Source organism: Macaca fascicularis, chromosome 1, assembly GCF_037993035.2.
Source record: "Macaca fascicularis isolate 582-1 chromosome 1, T2T-MFA8v1.1".
NCBI lineage: Eukaryota > Metazoa > Chordata > Mammalia > Primates > Cercopithecidae > Macaca > Macaca fascicularis.
In genome coordinates, this window is record NC_088375.1 from 19601722 (window position 1) to 19623579 (window position 21858).

Genomic DNA, 21858 nt, shown 5'->3' on the forward strand with positions numbered 1-21858 from the left:
TGAATAGCAATAACTAATAAAGTGGAACAATTATAACAATATACCAGCACTACTCTTGTATTTTGGGGTCATTAAATAAGAATACGAGCATTGCATTACTGCAACAGTTGATCTGGTAACTGAGACAGCTACTAAGTGACAAACAGCTGGATAGTCTTAGGGGTGTCCAATCTTTTGGCTTCCCTGGGCCACACGTAAAATACACTTACCCTAACAAGAGCTGATGAGCTATAAATAAATAAATAAATAGATCTGTGTGTAAATCTCATAATGTTTTAAAAAGTTTACAAACTTGTGTTGGACTGCATTCAAAGCTGTCCTGGGCCACACGTGTCCCTGGGCCGTGGGTTGGACAAGCTTGGTGTATACAGTATGGAAATGCTGCACGAAGGGTTGATTCACAACCTTTAGACAGGACAGTATGAGATTTTTATCACTTTACCCAGAACAACATGCAATTTACAACTTAGGAATTGTTCATTTGAATTTTCCATTTAATATTTTCAGACTGCAATTGACCACAGGTATTTTATTTGAAACTGCAGATAAAAGGGGGAAATACTGTATATGCAAAATTCAGTCTTGTTTGAAGAGTTGATCAAGTTTATGAAGTTTACCATTAAAAAAAAAAAAAACCCAAAACTGGCACTTTATGTTATTGGGTTTAATAATATAGTAAAATCAAGTCCTACCTCTATTTCTGGATCCTATGTAGCATCCCAGAGGCTGTGTGCACAAATTTATGATGTTACCATTGTGGTGGTGTACCTTTAGAAGAGTCTGTTGGCAGAGAATTAGTGTGGAATTTTGACAGATACAATCAACACAAGCTTAGGCAACTTTAAAGATGAACAGTTGGATGACACTGAAAGAGCAAAGTTCAGAGCATCCTTAATATCTGCTGAAGTCATTTTTATTGAGGATTGAATTCTAGATCTTTGTGATTTTTCTGGAACAGTGTTTTTCAAATTGTAGGAGTGACCAAAATTTAGCGGTTCTTGACCAGCATTTAAAAAAAGAAGAAATAGAATGCATCTCATATAATGTTTAGTAAATTTTTGTTTGTTTTACTTAAATTGTATATGGGTGTATCATGATGTAAAATGTATTACACTGTGAATAACTCTATTTACTGTATATATTACTGTTAACAGTAAAAAAAAAAAAGCTGAAAGTACTCTGTTTTAGAAGAAGGAATATATCTCATCAGCTGGAACTTGCACATCTTGCCTATAGGTCCTTGGGAGCTTTAGGGATAGTTGTTTTCAGACAACTAAACTACCAACCTCTATATACATTGTTCTGTTTTAAATAAATATACATATTGTGTATATATATATATATGTATATTTTTCTCCTCTAAAAATTTCATTTTAAATTATATTTAAACCTTTTAATGTACTCCTGCTATTTTAACAGACTAGATTAAATAACACAGCCCCATATCTAGAAATTCAGAGTCCCTCGGAGTCCGAATATATAAAACAAAGAGATATGTCAACTTGAAGAACTCTTCCGCACTTAGAAACCTGCCAACTACTGTTAAGTCAGCCCTTAAGGGCACACCAGTTGAAGATCTGGAGTAGTTGTAGTGCTTTCAAGAAAAAGGAAATTACTGAGCAGATAGTTCAGTTGAGCAAAAAGTCCTCACTCAGCCTGGGCTTGGTTTGATATTTTCGCTTGTACATTGTGCCTTTTACTTCGCCCTTCTACCTTTCTTTAAAGAGCAAAGTTCGACTTAATAAAATTTCCAGGGCTGTTAACACGTTTGTGGAGGTTTACCACCAATACTAAGACGTATGCTAATTTAGTTTTGTCACTTAATAGAGAATGAAACTCTTTGTCTCCATATAATAAATAATTTATCATTTCTTTAAGGAGCTCTTATTTGAAAATTATGTGTGTTTGAAGGAACATTATTTTCCTTGAAATGTTTTATATAGTTAATGAGTTTATTATTTATCGATATAAATGTTGCTAAATATTTCTTTTTTGTTTGTTTGTTTGTTTTGAGATAGAGCCTCGCTCTATTGCCCAGGCTGGAGTGCAGTGGTGCAATCTTGGCTCATTGCATCCTCTGCCTCCCAGGTTCAAACCATTCTCCTACCTCAGCCTCCAGAGTAGCTGAGATTACAGGTGCACGCCACCACACCCGGCTACTTTTTTTTTTCTGTTTTTGGTAGAGACAGGTTTTCATCATGTTGGCCAGGCTGGTCTCAAACTCCTGACCTCATGATCTGCCCACCTTGGCCTCCCAAAGTGCTGGGATTACAGGCGTGAGCCACCCCGCCCAGTCTTTTTTTGTTTTTGTTTCCGTTTATTTATTTTTTGATGTGGAGTCTTGCTCTCTTGACCAGGTGGGAGTGATGTGATCATGGTTTACTGCAGCTTCAGTCTCCTGGGCTCAAGTGGTCCTCCTGTGCCTCGGTCACTCTAGTAGCTGGGAAGTGCACCATCAAACCTGGCTGTTTTTTTTTTTTGTTTTTTTTTGTTTTTTTTTTTTTTTAAAAGAGATAGGGTCTCACTTTGTTGCCCAGGCTGGCCTCAAGCAGTCCTCCCACGTTGGCCTCCCAAAGTATTGGGATTTATAAGCTTGAGCCACCATGCCTGGCCTAAATATGACTTACAGGAAATAAGGTATCTGGTCTGTTTGTAACAAAAAATTAAGGAATATTAAATGTCCCAAATACAACTGTTGCCTTTAGATATATTTCTTTTTTTCTGAGATGGAGTCTGACTCTGTTGCCCAGGCTGGAGTGCAGTGGTGCGATCTTGGCTCACTGGAACCTCTGCCTCCCAGATTCAAGCGATTCTCCTGCCTCAGCCTCCTGAGTAGCTGGGACTACAGGCATGTGCCACCACACCCAGCTAATTTTTTGTAGTTTTAGTAGAGATGGAGTTTCACCATATTAGCCAGGATGGTCTCGATCTCCTGACCTTGTGATCCATCCACCCTGACCTCCCAAAGTGCTGGGATTACAGGCATTAGATATATTTCTAAAGCTGGTTATTGTTTTTGGTGTTGATAATTTTGGAATATTCAAAAGTATTTGTTGTGAATTAGTCCTTTCTGAGTGTGCCAATTACTTTTTTTTTTTTGATAAAGTGTGTGGTGATAAAGATTTATACTATATGATTAGTCACTCACCTCATTTTTTCCTTTAGTCGATGATCAGCTGACTGTTAACATAGATGAAGGTGGATGGGCTTGTCTGGTGTGCAAAGAGAAGCTCATTATTTGGAAGATTGCTCTGTCACCTATTACTAAGGTAATGGCTCTTCAGAGAGCTGGAAGGAGATAGAGGAGAGGAATGCCAATTGACTTTTAATTTTTACCGTAATTTTTTTTACAGTTGGAAGATAGTTAATATGAAACTACTTAGGTGTTAAGGGTTTGCATTTTCATAGTGATGTGAAATAATGAGCATGCATACACATTTGTATATTGGGAAAAAAGTTTCCCCCTTTTAAAGATCTATGTTTACATTTAATAAAATTAGAGACATTGAAATTTTCAATGAATATTGTGCGAATCCGTCTGCCTAATAAAGTATCAGACTAAATGCCACCTATATAAGCAAATGAACTTTGAGTTTGCATATTTCCGAGAAGATAGAACTATGTTTTGTTGAACCTACTGAATAATACTTAATAAAATAAGAAAATATGATACTAATTGCTAGTTAAACTTTTCACTTGTCCACTTCCAACAGTGGGTTATCATTTGCATGTCTAGTAACTTATCCTCAGCGACCTTTTTCTGTTCGTTACAGCTTAGATGCACTACTCTCTTCCACCACTCATTACTCACTTGGCCACGTTCCATTGGAACTCAGGGCTCCTGCTTACCTCAACTCTTCACTTCTGCTGAACTGTGTTACTGCTGCCTAGAAAAGGGTATATGGGGTTAGGAGTAATAGGTGAGGGAGAAGTCCTAGGGGACATACTGAGTTAGCTGAGGGATCCTGATATTTGGCTGAGAGTCTAAGAAATATTTCCTAGGTAACTTGGTATAATTACTGTTTGTTTGTGCTAATTTTAAATGTCAAATAAACAAATCAGTAGTAGATTGGGAAAGTTCCATAGGAAGCCTAAGTACTTCTCTTAACCTTATTTAGCCTTCTCTTGAGTGGACTTTTCTAGCAGGGGAAGAGGTTAGGATAGTTGTTCTTCAGAGTTTGGTCTAGCTTTAAGTTTTCATGATTCAATATCTCTTAAGATACTTTGTTTTAAAATTACTGAAAGCCTGATTAAAAGGAGATGTGAGAAGAAAGAATATTTGTAGAATGGTGTTTCCAGCAATGAGTCAGAATCTAAAGTATGTAGGGAAGGGAAATCAGATGCATCTTCAAAATACTGGATTTGATGTGAAAGATTTTCTGTTTGGGTTTGTTCTACAGTTATCAGTTTGCAAAGAACTTCAGCTGCCATCTAGTGATTTCCACTGGAGTGCCGACTTAGTGGCTCTTTCTTACTCTGCTCCCTCAGGTGAAGCACATTCTACTCAGGTAGGTGACTTAAAAGCTTATTGAAATAAACTTTTTACAGTGAGGACATCCAAAGTTGAAGGAATCATCCTATTTGATTTTGAGACATAACTATAAAGCTATAGAAATCAAGACATTGCGGTATTGGCAAAGAGAGCCACACACATAGGGCAATGTAACAGAATAGAGAATACAGTTACAGATCCACATAAAGGCACCAATTTGATCTTTGATGAAGGTGCAGAAGCAATTCAGAAAGGATGGTCTTTTACGATGACTTTTCTCTGTATCAATGCATAGTGTAGGAACATTTGTAATTTTAAAATTACAGATGACCAATTTGTATTGTATTGAATTTTCCCTTAAACCTCATACCTTGTTATAAAGATTAATTTGAAATGGGTCATAGATCTAAATGTAAAACAGTAAAACTTTTAGAAGAAAACAGGAAAAAATCATGATGACCTGAGATTAGACAGAGTTCTTGGAAATCACCAAAAGCATGATCCATAAAAGAAAAGTTTGATAAAATTAATATTAAAATTAAAGTAAAATAAAAATTTAAAGCGTTGCTTTGCCAAAGACAAGAAAATGAGGAGACAAGCTACAGAGTGGAAGAAGACATTTGTAAATCATGTATCCAGTAAAGGACTTGTATCCCGAATATTTTTTAAAATTCTAAAAACTTGATAAGACAATGCAGTTTAAAAATAGGGACTAGGACTTGAACGGACACTTTGTGAGGATATAAGGATGGCAAATAAGCACATAAAGAGATGTTCAGCATTATTAGCCATTAGAGAAATGCAAACCAAAACCCCAGTGAGTTCTTATTTCTGATTTTTCTTGATCAAATAGTAGATTGTCCTGTTTTTTCATATCAGTGTCATCAGACTCCTGGTTTTGGGGTTCTTGTATTGTGATTGCCGATTGTTATGATCTTGTTTTGAGGCTGTTGCTGTCATGGTTGCCACCAGAGAAGGATCCATCCGCTATTGGTCAAGCCTTGCTAGTGAAGATACCTACACAGAGACTTTTGTTGATTCAGGAGGTGATAAGACTTACAGTTTCCTAACAGCAGTGCAGGTATACCATGGATATTCCTTTATATTTATTGGAAAGCTGTGATTTGGCTTGGAAATGAGATTTTTATTTATTTTTTAAAATAGAGACCAGATCTCCTTATGTTGCCCAGGCAATTCTCAAACTCCTGGGCTCAAGCAATAACTCCTGCTTTGGCCTCCCAAAATACTGGGATTACAAGCATGAGCCACTGCACCCAGCTGTGGAAATGAGATTTGATGACTGAAAATGTGGAGTTTTGAAGAGACTGTAGAGACCAGGGAGGAATCAAAAAGAGACAAGGAAGAGAAGAATGTAAGGATCTATGATCTGAACAGTTAGACGAGGGAGGCTCTTCTCACGGGGCTCTAAAATACCAATTTCAGATAGTAGTTTGTGATATGCATTTCTTTTAGAAACATTTTATGAGAGTGGCTTGTTTTTAAGCCACCATCAGACACTATAAAGAATAGTTTGCATTATCTTCTTTGTAGGTTCACAAAGAAACAAAATCTGGCTGAGCATGGTGGCTCATGCCTGTAATCTCACCACTTTGGGTAGCTGAAGTGGAAGGATTGTTTGAGGCCAGGAGTTCAAGACTAGCCTGTGCCACATAGCGAAACTTTGTCTCTACAAAAAAATTTGAAAATTATCTGGACGTGGTGGTGTGTGCCTGTAGTCCCAGCTGCTCAGGAGGCTGAGGCAAGAGGATCTCTTGAGCCCAGGAGAGTGAGGCTGCAGTGAACTATGATCTCACCAATGCACTTCAGCCTGGGTGACAGAGCGAGACCCTGTCTCTGATAAAATAGCAGACAAAAAATATAAATAAAAATAAAATCTGATAACCTAATTTGTTGAATCTGAAATATGAGCTTGTAGTTTAAAAATCAGAATTTAAAAAACATGGACTTTTCTGCTACAGAAGTTTTGTGTTTTTTTTCTTTTTTTTTTTTCTTTTTTCAAGACACAGTTTTACTCTGTCACCCAGACTGGAGTGCAACGGTGTGCAATCTCAGCTCACTGCAACCTCTGCCTCGTGGGTTCAAGCAATTCTTGTGCCTCAGCCTCCCAAGTGGCTGGGATTACAGGTGCGTGCCGCCATACCCAGCTAATTTTTGTATTTTTAACAGAGACGGGGTTTCACCCTGTTGGCCAGGATGGTCTCAATCTCCTGACCTCGAGTGATCCACCCACCTTGGGCTCCCAAAGTGCTGGGATAACAGGTGTGAGCCACCATGCCCGGCCAGTTTTTCTTTTTTCTTAGAGAGTTTTTCTATGTAGGATTAATGATATCAACTGAATGGATTCTGAAATGTATTACTTTAATAAAATAACAACATTCTATTTTGTATTCTTTTAGATTTATTTCAATTACAATGATTTTTCTCTGTATCAAAGAATTTTTTGTTAGCTTTCTTTATCTCAGCGTTAGATGCTAAACTGAACTAATCTCCTATTTTTTCACAGGGAGGAAGTTTTATTTTGTCCTCGTCGGGAAGCCAACTAATTCGGTTGATACCTGAGAGCTCAGGAAAGATTCATCAGCATGTCCTGCCTCAGGGGCAAGGCGTGCTTTCAGGAATTGGTCGAAAGGTTTCCTCTCTTTTTGGAATTTTATCTCCTAGTAGTGATCTCACAGTAAGTTTATAAAATAACTATTTTACAAGCTTATTTCTTAGTTAAATCAGTAAGTTGAAAGTATGCTCTGAAGTTAGTGTTGCCTCCATATGGACAATAGTTTATGCAAAATAGAACCTTTGATCTTTTTAGTGAACTATTTTTATTATGATGAAATGAGTTCATACTAACCTTCTCCCATAACTTGTAACACTAATATCTTTAAATCAGATTATCTCACAAGAACATTTTTGGAACTAAAACTATTATGTAAAATTTAAAATGTGTTTCTTAAAGATTAATTTGACTTTTTAGATTTAACCGGAAGCGTGTCTCTACTGCCATGCCTCCAGCTGTCTGTGTGGATGACTGAAATCTAGATCTGTTGGTTGGATTTCTCTGCCCCATACTCTAGTATAGTGAAGGGAGGATGATGGGAACTAATATTTATGGACCATCTACTCACTGCTCGGTGCTCTGTAGTTGTTATATTCATATTGTGTAATCATTGTGACAACCTGTAAGATAGTGCACTTTCCCTCCAGTTTACAGATGAGGAAGCACCCTCAGCGGGAAGGTGTGTAACTGCTGAGTGGCAGAGCTGGGAATCATACCCAGGCCTGCTCTTTTTACTGTGCTGTTTCCCTCTTGTTTCAGATAATTATCATCACCTGCTTCCTTGAATGTTCTTTAAACCTAAACTTAACATGTTTAAAAACAAATTTATTGTATTCTTTCATCTCTCCTATTGACTACTCACCCCTATAAAACTCATTTCTCTTTTGCTCTGTTTTTGTTAAGAGCACCATCACTTTTTCTCAGTGACCCAGGTATAAAACCTTGTTATTTTTTGTGTCTCGCTCTCCTTCTATAGCAAACTAGTTATTTACCAGGTGCTGTAGATTTAACTTCTGTCCAGTCTGGTTTCCATCCCCATCTTTCTGCTTTTGATGTTATGCCCTAACCTATATTCTTGATAAATTTCACCTAAGTTCCTGGTACCTGCTCAGTTTGCTTGCTGTTGACCTTTCTGCCCCATCACTGATGGGTTTTAACACAAAGCAATCATGTATATCCAGCTTTAAAAAGCCAAATACCTATACTTCATGATTAAGCATATACTGAAAAGGCAAAATAATACTCTTGTGTATGACTACATACATTCTGCCAAATGCATTCGAACACAATTCTGTGTTCAGAAGCTATTGATAATATCTCCCTTGCTTGCTACACTTACAAATTCACATTCAACACTCTCTGCTGTATGTCCCTGATTTTTCATTATTTTTTTATTTTTATTTATTTTTAAAAATAGAGACATGGTCTCACTATGTTGCCCAGGCTGGTCTCAAGCTCCTGAGCTCAAGTGAGCCTCCCTCCTTGGTATCCCAAACTGTTGGAATTATAAGCATGAGCCACCACACCTGGCCTCATTTTTCAAAAAATCCTTATTTTTGCTTCTTTTTGACTTGTCATCTACATTCCGATGTTAGAGGATGACTTCTTATTCTCTAAAGACGCTGTAACTTTCCCACCTTTCAGCTCTGCTCCTCCTGGGCCTTCCGCCTGTATCCTTCTTCCTCTAGAGTCCAACGTTGCCCTCAAACTCTATTTCAGGATCACTTCTGCTGTTGTTGTTGAGATGGTGTCTCACTCTGTCAGCAGGCTGAAGTACAATGGTGCGATCTCGGCACCTCTGCAACCTCTGCCTCCTGGATTCAAGTGATTCTCCTGCCTCAGTCTCCCAAGTAGCTGGGACTATAGGCGTGTGCCACCACACCCGGCTACTTTTTTGTATTTTAGTGGAGATGAGGTTTCACCATGTTGCCCAGGGTGGTCTTGAACTCCTGAGCTCAGGCAATCCACCTGCCTCAGCCTCTCAAAGTACTAGGATTGCAGGGGTAAGACAGCACACCTGGCCCAGGATTACTCCTTTCTTTAAATCCCAAAGGAAGAATTCTGCTAGGATTACTAATCACATATGTGAAATTTGAGTTTTAAAACAATATTTCCTTAACATTAGAACTTAATCTATGAATTTGACTTCTTTTTCTTTTCTGAATAGCTTTCAAGTGTTCTTTGGGATAGTGAGAGATCAAGCTTTTATAGCTTGACAAGTTCAAACATCAGTAAATGGGAATTAGATGATTCTTCAGAAAAACATGCATACAGTTGGGATATAAATAGAGCCCTGAAGGAAAACATTACCGATGCTATTTGGGTAAGAAACAATAATATTCATCTCTGTAATTCACGCTCTGGTTGTATGATAATGCTGGTTCCGTTAATTATTTATTTCAACACATTTCAGTGTAATAAACAACATAATGTATAGTTATCAGATTAAGTGGAAATGGGGTAGTCAATCTCTGTAAATATTGGAATGTACTGGTTTACTTAGCAATTTTTTTAAATGTATACATTATTCATTCATCAACTGAGTTATGGGTGAAGCACTTCACTAGGTGCTAGGGGTATAAAGGTGAAAATAAATCATTCCTACACTCAAGCTTACATTACTGATATTTTCATGTAGGGATCTGAAAGTAACTATGAAGCTATTAAAGAAGGAGTCAACATTCGATATTTGGACTTGAAACAAAACTGGTAAGCAATTAATTTGTCATAAAGAACATAGATAAGAGTTTGGAAAAAATAAGTTGATGTTTATTATAAAATGATGAGCAATCTCACTGCTCTTTTTTTGGAGACAGGGTCTCACTCTGTAACCCAGGCTGGAATACAGTGGCGCCATGATAGCTCACTGCAGCCATGACTTGCTGGGCTGAAGTGATCCTTCTGCCTCAGCCTCCCAGTAGCTTATACTGCAGGCGTGTGCCGTTGCACCTGTCTGATTTTTAAAATTTTTTGTAGAGATAGGGTCTCACCATGTCACCTAGGTTTGTCTTGAACTCCTGGGCTCAAGCAACCCTCCTGCCTCAGCATCCCAAAGTATTGGGATTACAGGTGTGAGCTGCTGTGCCCAGCCTGTTCTTTTAATGCTGATCTTCTCATGCTACCTATTAAGCTTTACTGAATGGTCTTGCTGTTGTTTATTGAGTGATGCTAGTTCATTTGGGAAATTGAGACATTTGTCAGCCTTAAATGGTATAATCTTACGTTGGTATCTCATTCATTAGAGACAAAGCTTTTCTGCTCTTACAAGTAGAGCTTCTCTTCTTCACTGCCAAGAGATACCTGAGACCCTGTCATTGCCCACTGCTGTGGGTGCCCCATGGTGTGATCTTTCTCTTATTGGATGTATCAGGCACATGTTTCCCACCCTCTGTTGCTCAAGGAGCTTTCGGCCTACGTTTGTGGCTATGCTGAGTTAAGGATGGGATAAGGCTTTGTCTTGTTAGTACAAATTAGAACTTTGTCATAGTTCATACTCAGAGTAAATTTCCTCATAGAAGCAGTGCTCTAAGTGGTGCATAGGATCCCGGGTTAGTCTGATAAAGCTAATTATCCCATGTTACTATTTAACTTGAATGCTCAAGGTCACATGGAACTTAAAAACCATTTGTAACATTGCTCATAATGAATCCAAATATATAACTAGTAATCCTTCAGAAGACAACTTCTCAGAAGTTGAAGACTATTTTTTATGAGTTTTAGAGTAATTTTTACTGTTCTTGTTACACGTTTTGGGTTAGTAGAACGAATTCTACTTGTTCCTTGGAGAGAGATTGCAGTTGTACTGCTTTGTGTAATTTTTCTCTCTGTTGGGCTGTTTAGACTATTAGTAGGCTCCTTTACAGTCTGGAAACCTTATAAAAGCTATCAAAGAGGTAAAAGTAATAGTACTATTTAATTTCTGTAAGCATTTTAATTAAATACAATTTACCTGTTTTTATTTGTCTTTACCAGACTTTTGGAAATGTAGGACTACTGCTAGGACAGCCCACTGTGGGCATATAACGCAGACATTTTTCTTTTTTATTTTTTTTTTGAGACTGAGTCTCACTCTGTCACCCAGGCTGGAGTGCAGTGGTGTGGTCTTAGCTTACTACAACCTCCGCCTCCTGGTTCAAGCAATTCTCCCACCTCAGCCTCCCAAGTAGCTGGGACTACAGGTGGGTGCCACCACTCCCGGTTAATTTTTGTATTTTTAGTAGAGACGGGTTTTCACTGTGTTGGCCAGGCTGGTCTCGAACTCCTGACCTTGTGATCTGCCCGCGTCGGCCTCCCAAAGTGCTGGGATTACAGGTATGAGCCACCGTGCCTGGCCATGCAGACATTTTTCACGTAATTTTCTGAACTGGAGACATGGGGTTGAGAATGAGAAGCATGCTTAGGAATTGCTATGCAGGGTCCACCCAGGGCTTCTCTCCCTCAGTGTCATGCTGACCAGCAGGGTCCCTGTGAGGTGCAGCCCTCATCCTCCTTGACCTTCCTCTCCACTTTTACTCAAAATGATCCAGTTAGTACTCTATTATGTCTTTGAGGCTTCATGATCAGAACTGTACAGAGAATTTCTCATATGGGTCCATTTTCTTTATTTTAAGAATGGTGTCTGTCTTCCTCATAGTCACTCACACCTACTGATTTGTTGTCCATTTGGGCAGAGCTACAATCTGAGCTTATAATTTCGGTGAGTAGCTGGGCTGGGTGGCTCAGCACTTTGGGAAACCAAGACAGGAGGATTGCTTGAAGCTAGTAGTTCAAGATCACCTGGTCAACAAAACGAGACCCTATCTCCACGCAAATAAAAATAAAAAATTAGCCAGGCATGATGGCGTGTACTGTAGTCCCAGCTATTCAGGAGGCTGAGGCGAGAGGATCACTTGAGCCCAGGAGATTGAGGCTGCAGTGAGCTATGATCCCACCACTGCACTCTACCATGGGCAACAGAGAAAGACCTTTTTTCTGAGACAAATAAAACAAAAATAAATAAATAATTTTACTAGATGATTACTAATACAAAGTTTAGATATCTTCATTTTAGATATAAAGTTTGGAATTTTTTTAACCTTAACTTCATTACTTTGGATATACTTACATAAAAACTTAACTGGTCAAGCAGGAGGATCACTTGAGGCCAGGAATTCTAGGCCAGCCTGGCATTGTAGAGAGAGAGACACTGCCAACATGTTACAAGTTTGGGCCAATATTCTTTTTTTTTAAATTGATTTAAAAAATTTTTTTTATTTCAGTAGTTTTTGGGGTGGTTTTTGGTTACATGGGTAAGTTCTTTAGTGGTGATTTCTGAAATTTTAGTGCACTTGTCACCTGAGCAGTGTACACTGTACCCAGTAGGTAGTCTTTTATCCCTCACCCTCCTTCCCACCCTTCCCCTTCAAGTCCCCAAAGTCCATTATCATTCTTATGTCTTTGTGTCCTCATAGCTTAAACTCCCACTTATAAGTGAGAACGTATGATATTTGGTTTTCCATTCCTGAGTTACTTCACTTAGAATAATGTGGACCAATATTCTTGAATTCCTTTCAAGAGTCCAAGCAGAAATGATAAAGTTTGGGGAGCTGGGGGAAGAGAACCGTGAAGAAGGAAAATGAGAGCTGTGCTAGGATTGCTTGCTTTGAAGTGTCATGTCATTTAGTTACTTGCTTGGTTTCTTGTTTTTAATTGTCAGTAGAGGGTGTTTTGCCACCCTTTTAATATTTCTGAGACTTGAATGAAAGTTGCTAGTAATAGGGCTGGGCGCGGTGGCTCATGCCTATAATCCCAGCACTTTGGGAGGCTGAGGTGGGTGGATCACCTGAGGTTGGGAGTTTGAGACCAGCCTGACCAACATGGAGAAACCCCGTGTCTACTAAAAATACAAAAATTAGCCGGGCATGGTGGCGCATGCCTATAATCCCAGCTACTCGGGAGGCTGAGGCAGGAAAATTGCTTGAACCCGGGAGGCGGAGGTTGCAGTGAGCCGAGATGGCGCCACTGCACTCCAGCCTGGGCAGCAAGAGCGAAACTCTGCCAAAAAGAAAACAAAAAAAGTTGCTAGTAATAGTATTAGATGTTTTAGAAGAGCTAAAATAGGAACCATTTAATTTATTGGGGGCAGCAAGTTTGCTAGACTTAAGGGACAAATAAGCTTTAAGATGCAAAATGGTTTGTTTTTACATATACAGCAGTTTGAAATTTCTATAACCGATTGTTAAAAATCATTTACATATATATGTATATTTTTAAACATTAGAGACAGAGTTGCCCTGTTTGGTCTTGAACTACTGGGCTCAAGCGATCCTCCTGCTTCAGCCTCTCCCAAAGTGCTTGGATTAAACACATAAGCCACTGTGCCTGGCCTAAAATTATTATTATTTTTTTTTTAGTTAGAGTCTCCCACTGTTGCCCAGGCTGGAGTGCAGTGGTATGATCTTGGCTCACTGTAACCTCTGCATCCCAGGTTCAAGTGATTCTCATGCCTCAGCCTCCTGAGTAGCTGAGATTACAGGCACATGCCACCATGCTGGGTGTTTTGTATTTTAGTTGAGATGGGATTTTGCCATGTTGGCCAGAGTGGTCTCGAACTTCTGGCCTCAAGTGATATGCCCACCTCGGCCTCCCAAAGTGCTGGAGTTACAGGTGTGAACCACAACACCTGGCCTTTTAAATTTATTTTAGAGATACATGGTCTCACCGTGTTGCCCAGGCTGGTCTTGAACTCTTGGGCTCAAATGATCCTCCTATCTCAGCCTCCCAAAGTGTTGGGATTACAGGTGTGAGCCATCGCGCCTGGTGGTAAAATTTTTTTTTTTAATGTTTTTCCTCTGGACAAAAGCGAGTAACCTTTAAATAACTGAGTACATCAGGGATTGGCAAACCTTTTCTGTAAAGGGCCAAAAGTAACTGTTTTAGGCTTTGGTGGCCATATAGTCTTTACTGCAGGTACTCTATTTCACCAATAGTATCATGAAACATCCCTAGAAAATGCATAAATGAATGTGTATGGTTGCCTTCCAACAAAACTTCGTTTATAAAAACTGGTTTGAGATCAGTTTCACTGGAGGGCTGTACTTTGCTAATCTCTGGATCAGATAGTTGTTTTGATCTTTTTTTTAAAGTCCGGTTTATTGAGCTATAATTTATATAGAGTAAAAAATTTACCCTCTTTAGTGTATAATTCTACAAATTTTTTTTCTTCTTTTTTTTTTTAAGATGGAGTGTTACTCTATCACCTAGACTGGAGTGCAGTGGTGTGATCTCAGCTCACTGCAACCTCCGCCTCCCGGGTTCAAGCAGTTCTCCTGCCTCAGCCTCCCAAATAGCTGGGACGACAGGCATGTGCCACCATGCCTGGCTAATTTTTGTAGAGACGGCTTTGCCACATTGGCCAGGCTGGTCTTAAATTCCTGAGCTCAGGTTATCTGCCCACTTTGGCCTCCCAAAGTGCTGGGATTATAGACGTGAGCCACTGCACCCGGCCCTAATTCTACAAATTTTGACAGATACATAGTTTAGTCATTTAATCACAACAATCAATACAGAACAGTTGTATAACCCCCCAGATTCCCTTGTGCCATTCTGTCATCGACCCCTCCATCCACCCTTAGCCCCTGGAGACCACTGATGTGGTTTCTGTCTCTATAGTTTTGCCTTTTGCTTAATGCCACAGAAATGGAACATACAGTTTAAAGCTTTTTGAGTCTGGCTTCTGTCACTTAGCATAATATATTTCAAATTCATTTGGTTTTTTTTTTTTTTTTTTTTAACTACTGAATAGTATTCTTTTGTATGGAGATACCACCGTTTGTTTGGCTGTTCAGCAGTTGGAAGACACTGGGTTGTTTTCAGTTTTAGGCAATTATGAATAAAGCCACTACAGTCATTGGTACACAGGTTTTCATGTGAACATAGTTATTGGTTTTTTGTTTTTGTTTTTTAATTTTCTCTTGTATAGGTATCCACGAATGGGATTGCTAGGTTATTGGAAGCATATGTTTAATTTTATAGGAAACTCCTAAGTTGTTTTTTAGGGAGGCTTTACATCTTTATTTCTTATTGATTAGTGATGGGCTGGTGATTCTGGCAGCAGCATGGCACTCAGCAGACAATCCGTGTCTCATCTATTACTCTCTGATAACAATAGAAGATAATGGTTGCCAAATGTCAGATGCAGTTACTGTAGAAGTCACTCAATATAATCCACCTTTTCAGGTAAGATTTATGTTGGTTAAATTACAAAGCAATAATATGTTGAATAGTTTTCTAACTATTTCAGGGTCTTATTTGTTTATTTACAGTTTTGCTCTGTCACCCAGGCTGGAGTGCAGTGCCTTGATCTCTGCTCACTGCAACCTCTGCCTCCCCTTCCAGGTTCAAGTGGTTCTCCTGCCTCAGCCTCCCGAGTAGCTGGGACTGTAGGCGTGTGCCACTATGCCCAGCTAATTTTTATAGTTTTAGTAGAGACAAGGTTTCACCATGTTGGCCAGACTGGTCTCGAACTCCTGATCTCAAGTGATTCCCCCAACTTGGCCTCCCAAAGTGTTGGGATTACAGGCGTGAGCCACGATGCACGGCCCATTTCAGGGTCAAATTTCTTGACAGATTTCATCTGCAGGGCTTGGCAATATTTTAAAATAGCTTGTTTCTAGACATTGTTGCATTTTCTTTGCCATCTCAGGCTTGTTCTTTTGCTTAGTTTTGGCTAAAGGAAAATTAGAATGGAAGCAACTAGCAGAAAGCAGTTTGTTTATTCTGCTCTAGGTCTTTGGAGGGATTGTCATCTCTGTATTTAAGTAGAAAGAAGGTATTAATTAATTTCAGGGTGAAAGTAAGGAAGAAACCACGCTGGGCATGATGAGTACATGCCTGTAGTCCCAGCTACTCAAAAGGCTGAGGCAGGAAGATCACTTGAGCCCAGGGGTTTGAGGCTGTTGTGTGCCGTGTTCACACCTGTGAATAACCACTGCATTCCAGCTTAGGCAATATAGTGAGACCCCATCCTAAAACAAGAAGAAAAAGAAAAGAAGAAAGCTGGTAGGATTTAGGGTTTGGTTTAGAGCTTTGCATATCATAGAAAAATCCCCCTTTTTACCCAAAGCAAGATTATGTTTGTATTCAGCAGTGTTACATAGTCATCAAAGTTCTTTTAAACAACTGAAAGACGGCCTTTCTAATTTTAAATTCATTAATAGCAATTAAACATGTTTAATAACAGATATTCATGAAGAAAAAGCTGAACATCTATAAATTTATTTTATTTACTCTTACATGGTATCTGATTCTGTTAAATCCTTGTTTGTTTATTTTTGAAGAGGGAAAGTCTTGCTATGTTGCTTGGACTGGAGTGCAGTGATATTCACAGGTCCGTCAATAGTGCATGGTAGCCTCCAACTCCTGGGCTCAAGCAGTCCTCTCAGGTAGCTGGGATTACAGGTCTGCACCACCGTTCCTGGCTTAAATCTTCACTTTTTTTTTTTTTTTTTTTTTAATCCTTACTCTTAACATGACTTGTTTAATTGAATCCTGTAAGAAAATCTTTTGATTTGTTCTTTTATGTCAAACAGAAATAAACTTTATTGTGTGTTCTGATTATGCAGTGTGGAAAACATGCTCAATGTTAGAAAAAAATTCAGCCAGGGCAGAAGACTATAAAGAGAATTTGAGGATTAAAAAACAATTCTAGGACCTCACATTTAATGTTTCTATAAAATTAGTTCTTTAATAACAGCTTATTTTTAGCATATTCTAATTTTATTTAATGAGATTTATTTTTATTTCTGCCTCTGATTTTATATGTAAACAAATCAACTAAGTTTTCTTGTCATTAATATCTTGCCAGTAAGGTAAGAACCAAAATGTTTGTTTATCAGGGATCATTTATAAAAAATTGCCAGTTCTTAATACAATGAATTAGTGCTTTCATTTTCTCCCTTGAATTTGTCATAGGCTTCTAGTTATAGTCATCATCATGGAAATGTTTTCAAAATTTGTTAATTTTGGACATTAACAAATTAGGCCAGGTGTGGTGTCTCATGCCTGTAATCCCATCACTTTGGGAGGCTGAGGTGGGTGGATCACCTGAGGTCAGGGGTTCGAGACCAGCCTGGCCAACATGGTGAAACCCTGTCTCTACTAAAAATACAAAAAAATTAGCTGGGTGTGGTGGCATGCGCCTGTAATCGCAGCTACTCAGGAGGCTGAGGCAGGAGAATCGCTTGAACCTGGGAGGCGGAGGTTGCAGTGAGCCAAGATTGCACCACTGCACTCCAGCCTGGGCAACAGAGTGGGACTCTGTCTCAAATAAATAAATAAATAAATTTTTAAAAAATAAGTTAACAAAATATATGTCTAATTGATGTTTATAAACTTTGTAACATTTTGCTAATCATCTCATGGGTAGATTTTTAGAAAGAAAATAGGTGAATTATTTTATCATTTTTATGAAATGTACAAAAATGAATTTAAAAAATCATACAAACAAATATTTTTGTTTTACTTTTTGTTAAATGTAATCTTAAATTTAACTTTCAGTCTGAAGACCTGATTTTGTGTCGGTTGACGGTCCCAAACTTTTCAAACCAGACTGCCTATCTGTATAACGAAAGTGCTGTCTATGTGTGCTCCACGGGAACTGGGAAATTTTCTCTTCCCCAGGAGAAAATTGTCTTTAATGCACAAGGTATGGTAGCAGTTTTAGAAAGCATGATTGGTGAGCTCATTAGTCATTCTGAGTGCTTTTTTTGTCTTTCCCTGAGTGTCACTTCAAGCATGCTGCCCTCAAATGTTACTCTGAGACATTTCATACCACAACTACAGCAGCTGAAGTGACAACCCTACTAAGAAACAAAAAGGGTACTAGAATTTCCAAACTATTATATTTACAGGCAAAAATAGTAACATTTGTTCCAGGAGAAGATGCCAAGAAGCAAAGAACTAATGCCAAGAGAAGTAATTGCTCATTCCTAGTTAGTAAAAGTGACTTATTCTGAGTTGATGCTCTTTAACTTTTCCACACCCCTGGATAAGAGCCTCAGGTGCTGGACTCGTGCAGGGGGGCCAGTCAGGATTGAAGAGAAACCAAGCAGATACTTAGCTGAAGGGGTTGAGCAGAGGACAGAGTCCAGGTAGGTAACAGCATGGAACCCAGGTTTAACAGCATGGAACCCAGGTTTTCTAGTCCCAGCACAAGAACCTTGATGGAGGGTGGGTAGGCTGTTACTAAGGCGCAAGGTAGGCTTAGACTTTTTTATTTTTTTTTCAGTCCCCGTTGACTGATGTGGTAAGTTAAAGTCAGAATTAAGCAAGAGAACTCCACAGGATTGAAAAAGCTCTTCTGAGTTTTGCAGAATGAATAATTTTTTTTTTTTTGGCTTACTAGATTGCTCTCTGGCAAGGCTAGTTTTTATTGTCTTTAAAGCTGAAAGACACAGAGCCTGCTTCTTCAAATAGCAGCCGGTTCTTAACATTTGATTCTGGGATTTAAAGGATGAGTTTGAAGTAGGAATAATACTGTAAAGGAAAAAATGTGCTTAATATATCATCAAGATGATTTTCTGCCCAGGGTGGTAGGTTTTACAAAGCATTTTGTTGTTCTTGTTAAATGTATTTGACTCTATGTTTTTCTTTCTTTTAGGAGATAGTGTTTTAGGTGCTGGTGCCTGTGGTGGTGTTCCTATCATTTTTTCTAGAAACAGTGGACTGGTGTCTATTACTTCACGGGAAAATGTGTCCATATTGGCAGAAGACCTGGAAGAGTCCTTAGCATCTTCATTTGCTGGACCAAACAATGAGGTAATGTGATTCTATAAGATTTTGAAGTTTTTATGTTATTTATTTTTTAGAGATAGGGTCTCACGCTGTCACCCAGGCTAGAGTGCAGTGGCACAATCATAGTTCACTGCAGCCTCTAACTCCTGGCCTCAAGCAATCGTCCTGCCTCAGACTTCCCAGTAGGTGCCTGGCTAATTTTGGTTTGGTTTGGTTTGGTTTTTGAGACAGAGTCTCACTCTGTTGCCCAGGCTAGAGTGCAGTGGCATAATCATAGCTTACTGCAGCCTCACCTCAACCTCCCGGGATCAAGCAGTCCTCCCCTCTTAGCCTCCCAAATAGCTGGAACTACAGACATGTACCATCTCACCTAATTTTTTATTTTTTGTAGAGACAGGATCTCCCTATGCTGCCTAACCTGGTCTCAAACTCCTGGACTCAAGCATCCTCCTGCCTCAGCCTCCCAAAGTGCTGGGATTACTGGCATGGAGCCACCATGCCCAGCCTAATTTTTATTTTTATCAGATTATTTTATACAAATGGTCTCAACACTGAGACAGTTTCAAAGACTTAACAATGCAGACATTAGTTCTTGTCTTCCTCATCCCCTCTGTCCTCTTTGCCTGAAGCAACTACGTTTAAGCCTTTTAGTGATTTATTCTGGTATTTTTCTCCATATATCTAAGTAATGTACATATATTCCTGTCTCCTGATTCATCTGTTGATTTTCTACTATAGAAAATGAGGTTTTGGGTTACCTTATACTCCTTCCTCTGCCTTTATCATTCTAACATACATTTTTTCCATTGTAATGACAATGTGAATATTGTTTATGGTTTGCTGAGCCAAATACTGATTACATTTCCTTTATTATACAACTTTGTGTGACTCTTGGAGTGTATCATGACCTCATTTTATATTTTCTCACTTTCCTTTCATATGTGACTTAATCTTTTTACACACTCCGGGAGTTCTGTAGAGTGCCCCTCAGTGTGGTTTTTGCCAAAGTCAAGTCTCCACAAACCTTCCATCTGCACAGCTGTCATCCCGGAACTTCTCTCTTCCACGGTCCTCAAATCCTTGGGAGCTGTCCCTGCACCATGCATAGGTGGCCTCATTTCCTGTCAGTGCTGCCATTTCCTGTTCCTTCTGCTTTCTGTCTTCCTTTGTTGTAGTTAGAATCACAGATATTTCCATGGAACTTGTATTTCTGTTTCTTTTTATTCTGGGATGATTTTTTTGAGAGGAATACCCAGGTAAAAATTACCAATTTTTTTTCCTGTTGTCTTGAAGCCTGAAATATCCCATCCATGAGGTTTTTATCATTCTTTTACAGAAGACTAAAAATAATTAATACTGTTTGGGGTAATTTCCATTTGAATAGTGTATGAAATATATAGACTACCTCTATAATTCAAAATTAAAATGATTGAGTCTAGTTTTAAAGGAAAGTAACAATTTTTTACTTTTTTTTCTTTTCACAAAAAGGATTAATACTTTGGTTATTTTGTAATTGTATGGTTATTGTAATACTGTTACACATTCTGAAGCAATTTTAGTGTTCCATTTCTTTAAAATTTTTCTAAATCCTTGTTTAAATTTGTAATCAACCATTATGCTTAGGTAGTATACACGGTGGTGAGTCGTGTAAGAGCAAACCTATAAAAAGATTCTGTTAATTGTGATGAAATCTCCAAATTGTTTTACTTACAGCATAATCCCCGAATTACCTGTACCTTTTCTGTATGACTGGTTGATCATTTGGTGCTATTTATAGTGTTTCAATAAGTATATGAGTGACTGGTATAGAAGCTTGGTCAACCCACGACCCATGGGCTGCATGTGGACCAGGATGGCTTTGAATGCAGCCCAGCACAAATTTGTAAACTTTCTTGAAACATGAATTTTTTTTTAAAACTCATCAGCTATCATTAATGTTAGTGTATTTTATGTGTGGGCCAAGACAATTCTTCCAATGTGGCCCAGGGAAGCCGAAAGATTGCATACCCCTGGTACAGACAATATGGCAAACCGCTTGTGTATATGCAGAGTTGCTGTCATAGGATGGGTACAGTTTTTAGTCCAATAATTAAGAATATTCAGATGCCTTTACCTCTAAACTATATTTGTTATTTTGCAGAGTATGATTTTTGAGACCACTACAAAGAATGAAACTATAGCCCAGGAAGATAAAATCAAGTTGCTGAAAGCTGCCTTTCTGCAATACTGCAGGTATAACATGTTTTTTAAGTTATGGATTATTTTATGTGTGAGGACATGTTTTACTGACATGTGCTACTTATTTATTGACTGGTGGGAGCAAGTTGGAGGAATGATGCTATCAAAAGGAGAATTTTTTTTGAGCTTTAGCACTTTAATAGACTGTTCTTCTGAAGTTAGTAGCCATGGGAGGTTTCCAGCTAGCTAGGCTAGGGAAAAAAACATGGGATCTAACATACTCTCTCCACTTCATGAAAAACAACGTACCATTAAAAATGGTGATCATGAAGACATCTTGCAAGCGTCTTTTATGAATAATGTTAAGGTGCAAATAAGTTGCTTACAAAGTTTTCTTTTTTTTTTCTTTTTTTTTTTTTGAGACACAATCTCACTCTGTCACCCAGGCTAGAGTGCAGTGGTGTGATCTCAGCTCACTGCAACCTCTGCCTCCTGGGTTCAAGCGATTCTCCTGCCTCAGCCTCCCAAGTATGCGGGACTGCATGCGTGTGCCACTATGCCTGGCTACTTTTTTTATTTTTAGTAGAGACGGGGTTTCACCATGTTGGCCAGGCTGGTCTCAAACTCCTGACTTTAGGCTGACTCCTAAAGTGCTGGGATTACAGGCGTGAGCCACCACTTCCAGCCGCATACAAAGTTTTATTGGTAATATGAAAGAATTATGGCCTGGTGTAGTGGCTCACACCTGTAATTCCAGCACTTTGGGAGGCTGAGGCAGAAGGATCTCTTGAGCATGGGAGTTCAAGACCAGTCTGGACAACATAGAAAGACCTCATCTCTACGA

General features: G+C 38.8%; 1 protein-coding gene across 2 annotated transcripts in view; it reads left to right on the plus strand.

Annotated features, from left to right (window-relative positions):
- The window catches only part of NUP133 (nucleoporin 133), a 69147-nt gene that overhangs the window by 3297 nt on the left and 43992 nt on the right, over positions 1-21858 (plus strand). For both annotated transcript variants that reach the window (XM_005539816.4, XM_045391872.3), the window contains exons 3-12: positions 3166-3269; positions 4401-4508; positions 5439-5573; positions 7017-7187; positions 9232-9387; positions 9703-9773; positions 15134-15281; positions 17601-17748; positions 18703-18860; positions 20977-21068. In XM_005539816.4, the coding sequence (XP_005539873.3) occupies positions 3166-3269; positions 4401-4508; positions 5439-5573; positions 7017-7187; positions 9232-9387; positions 9703-9773; positions 15134-15281; positions 17601-17748; positions 18703-18860; positions 20977-21068 (1291 nt within the window). The remainder of the gene's footprint in view (positions 1-3165; positions 3270-4400; positions 4509-5438; positions 5574-7016; positions 7188-9231; positions 9388-9702; positions 9774-15133; positions 15282-17600; positions 17749-18702; positions 18861-20976; positions 21069-21858) is intronic.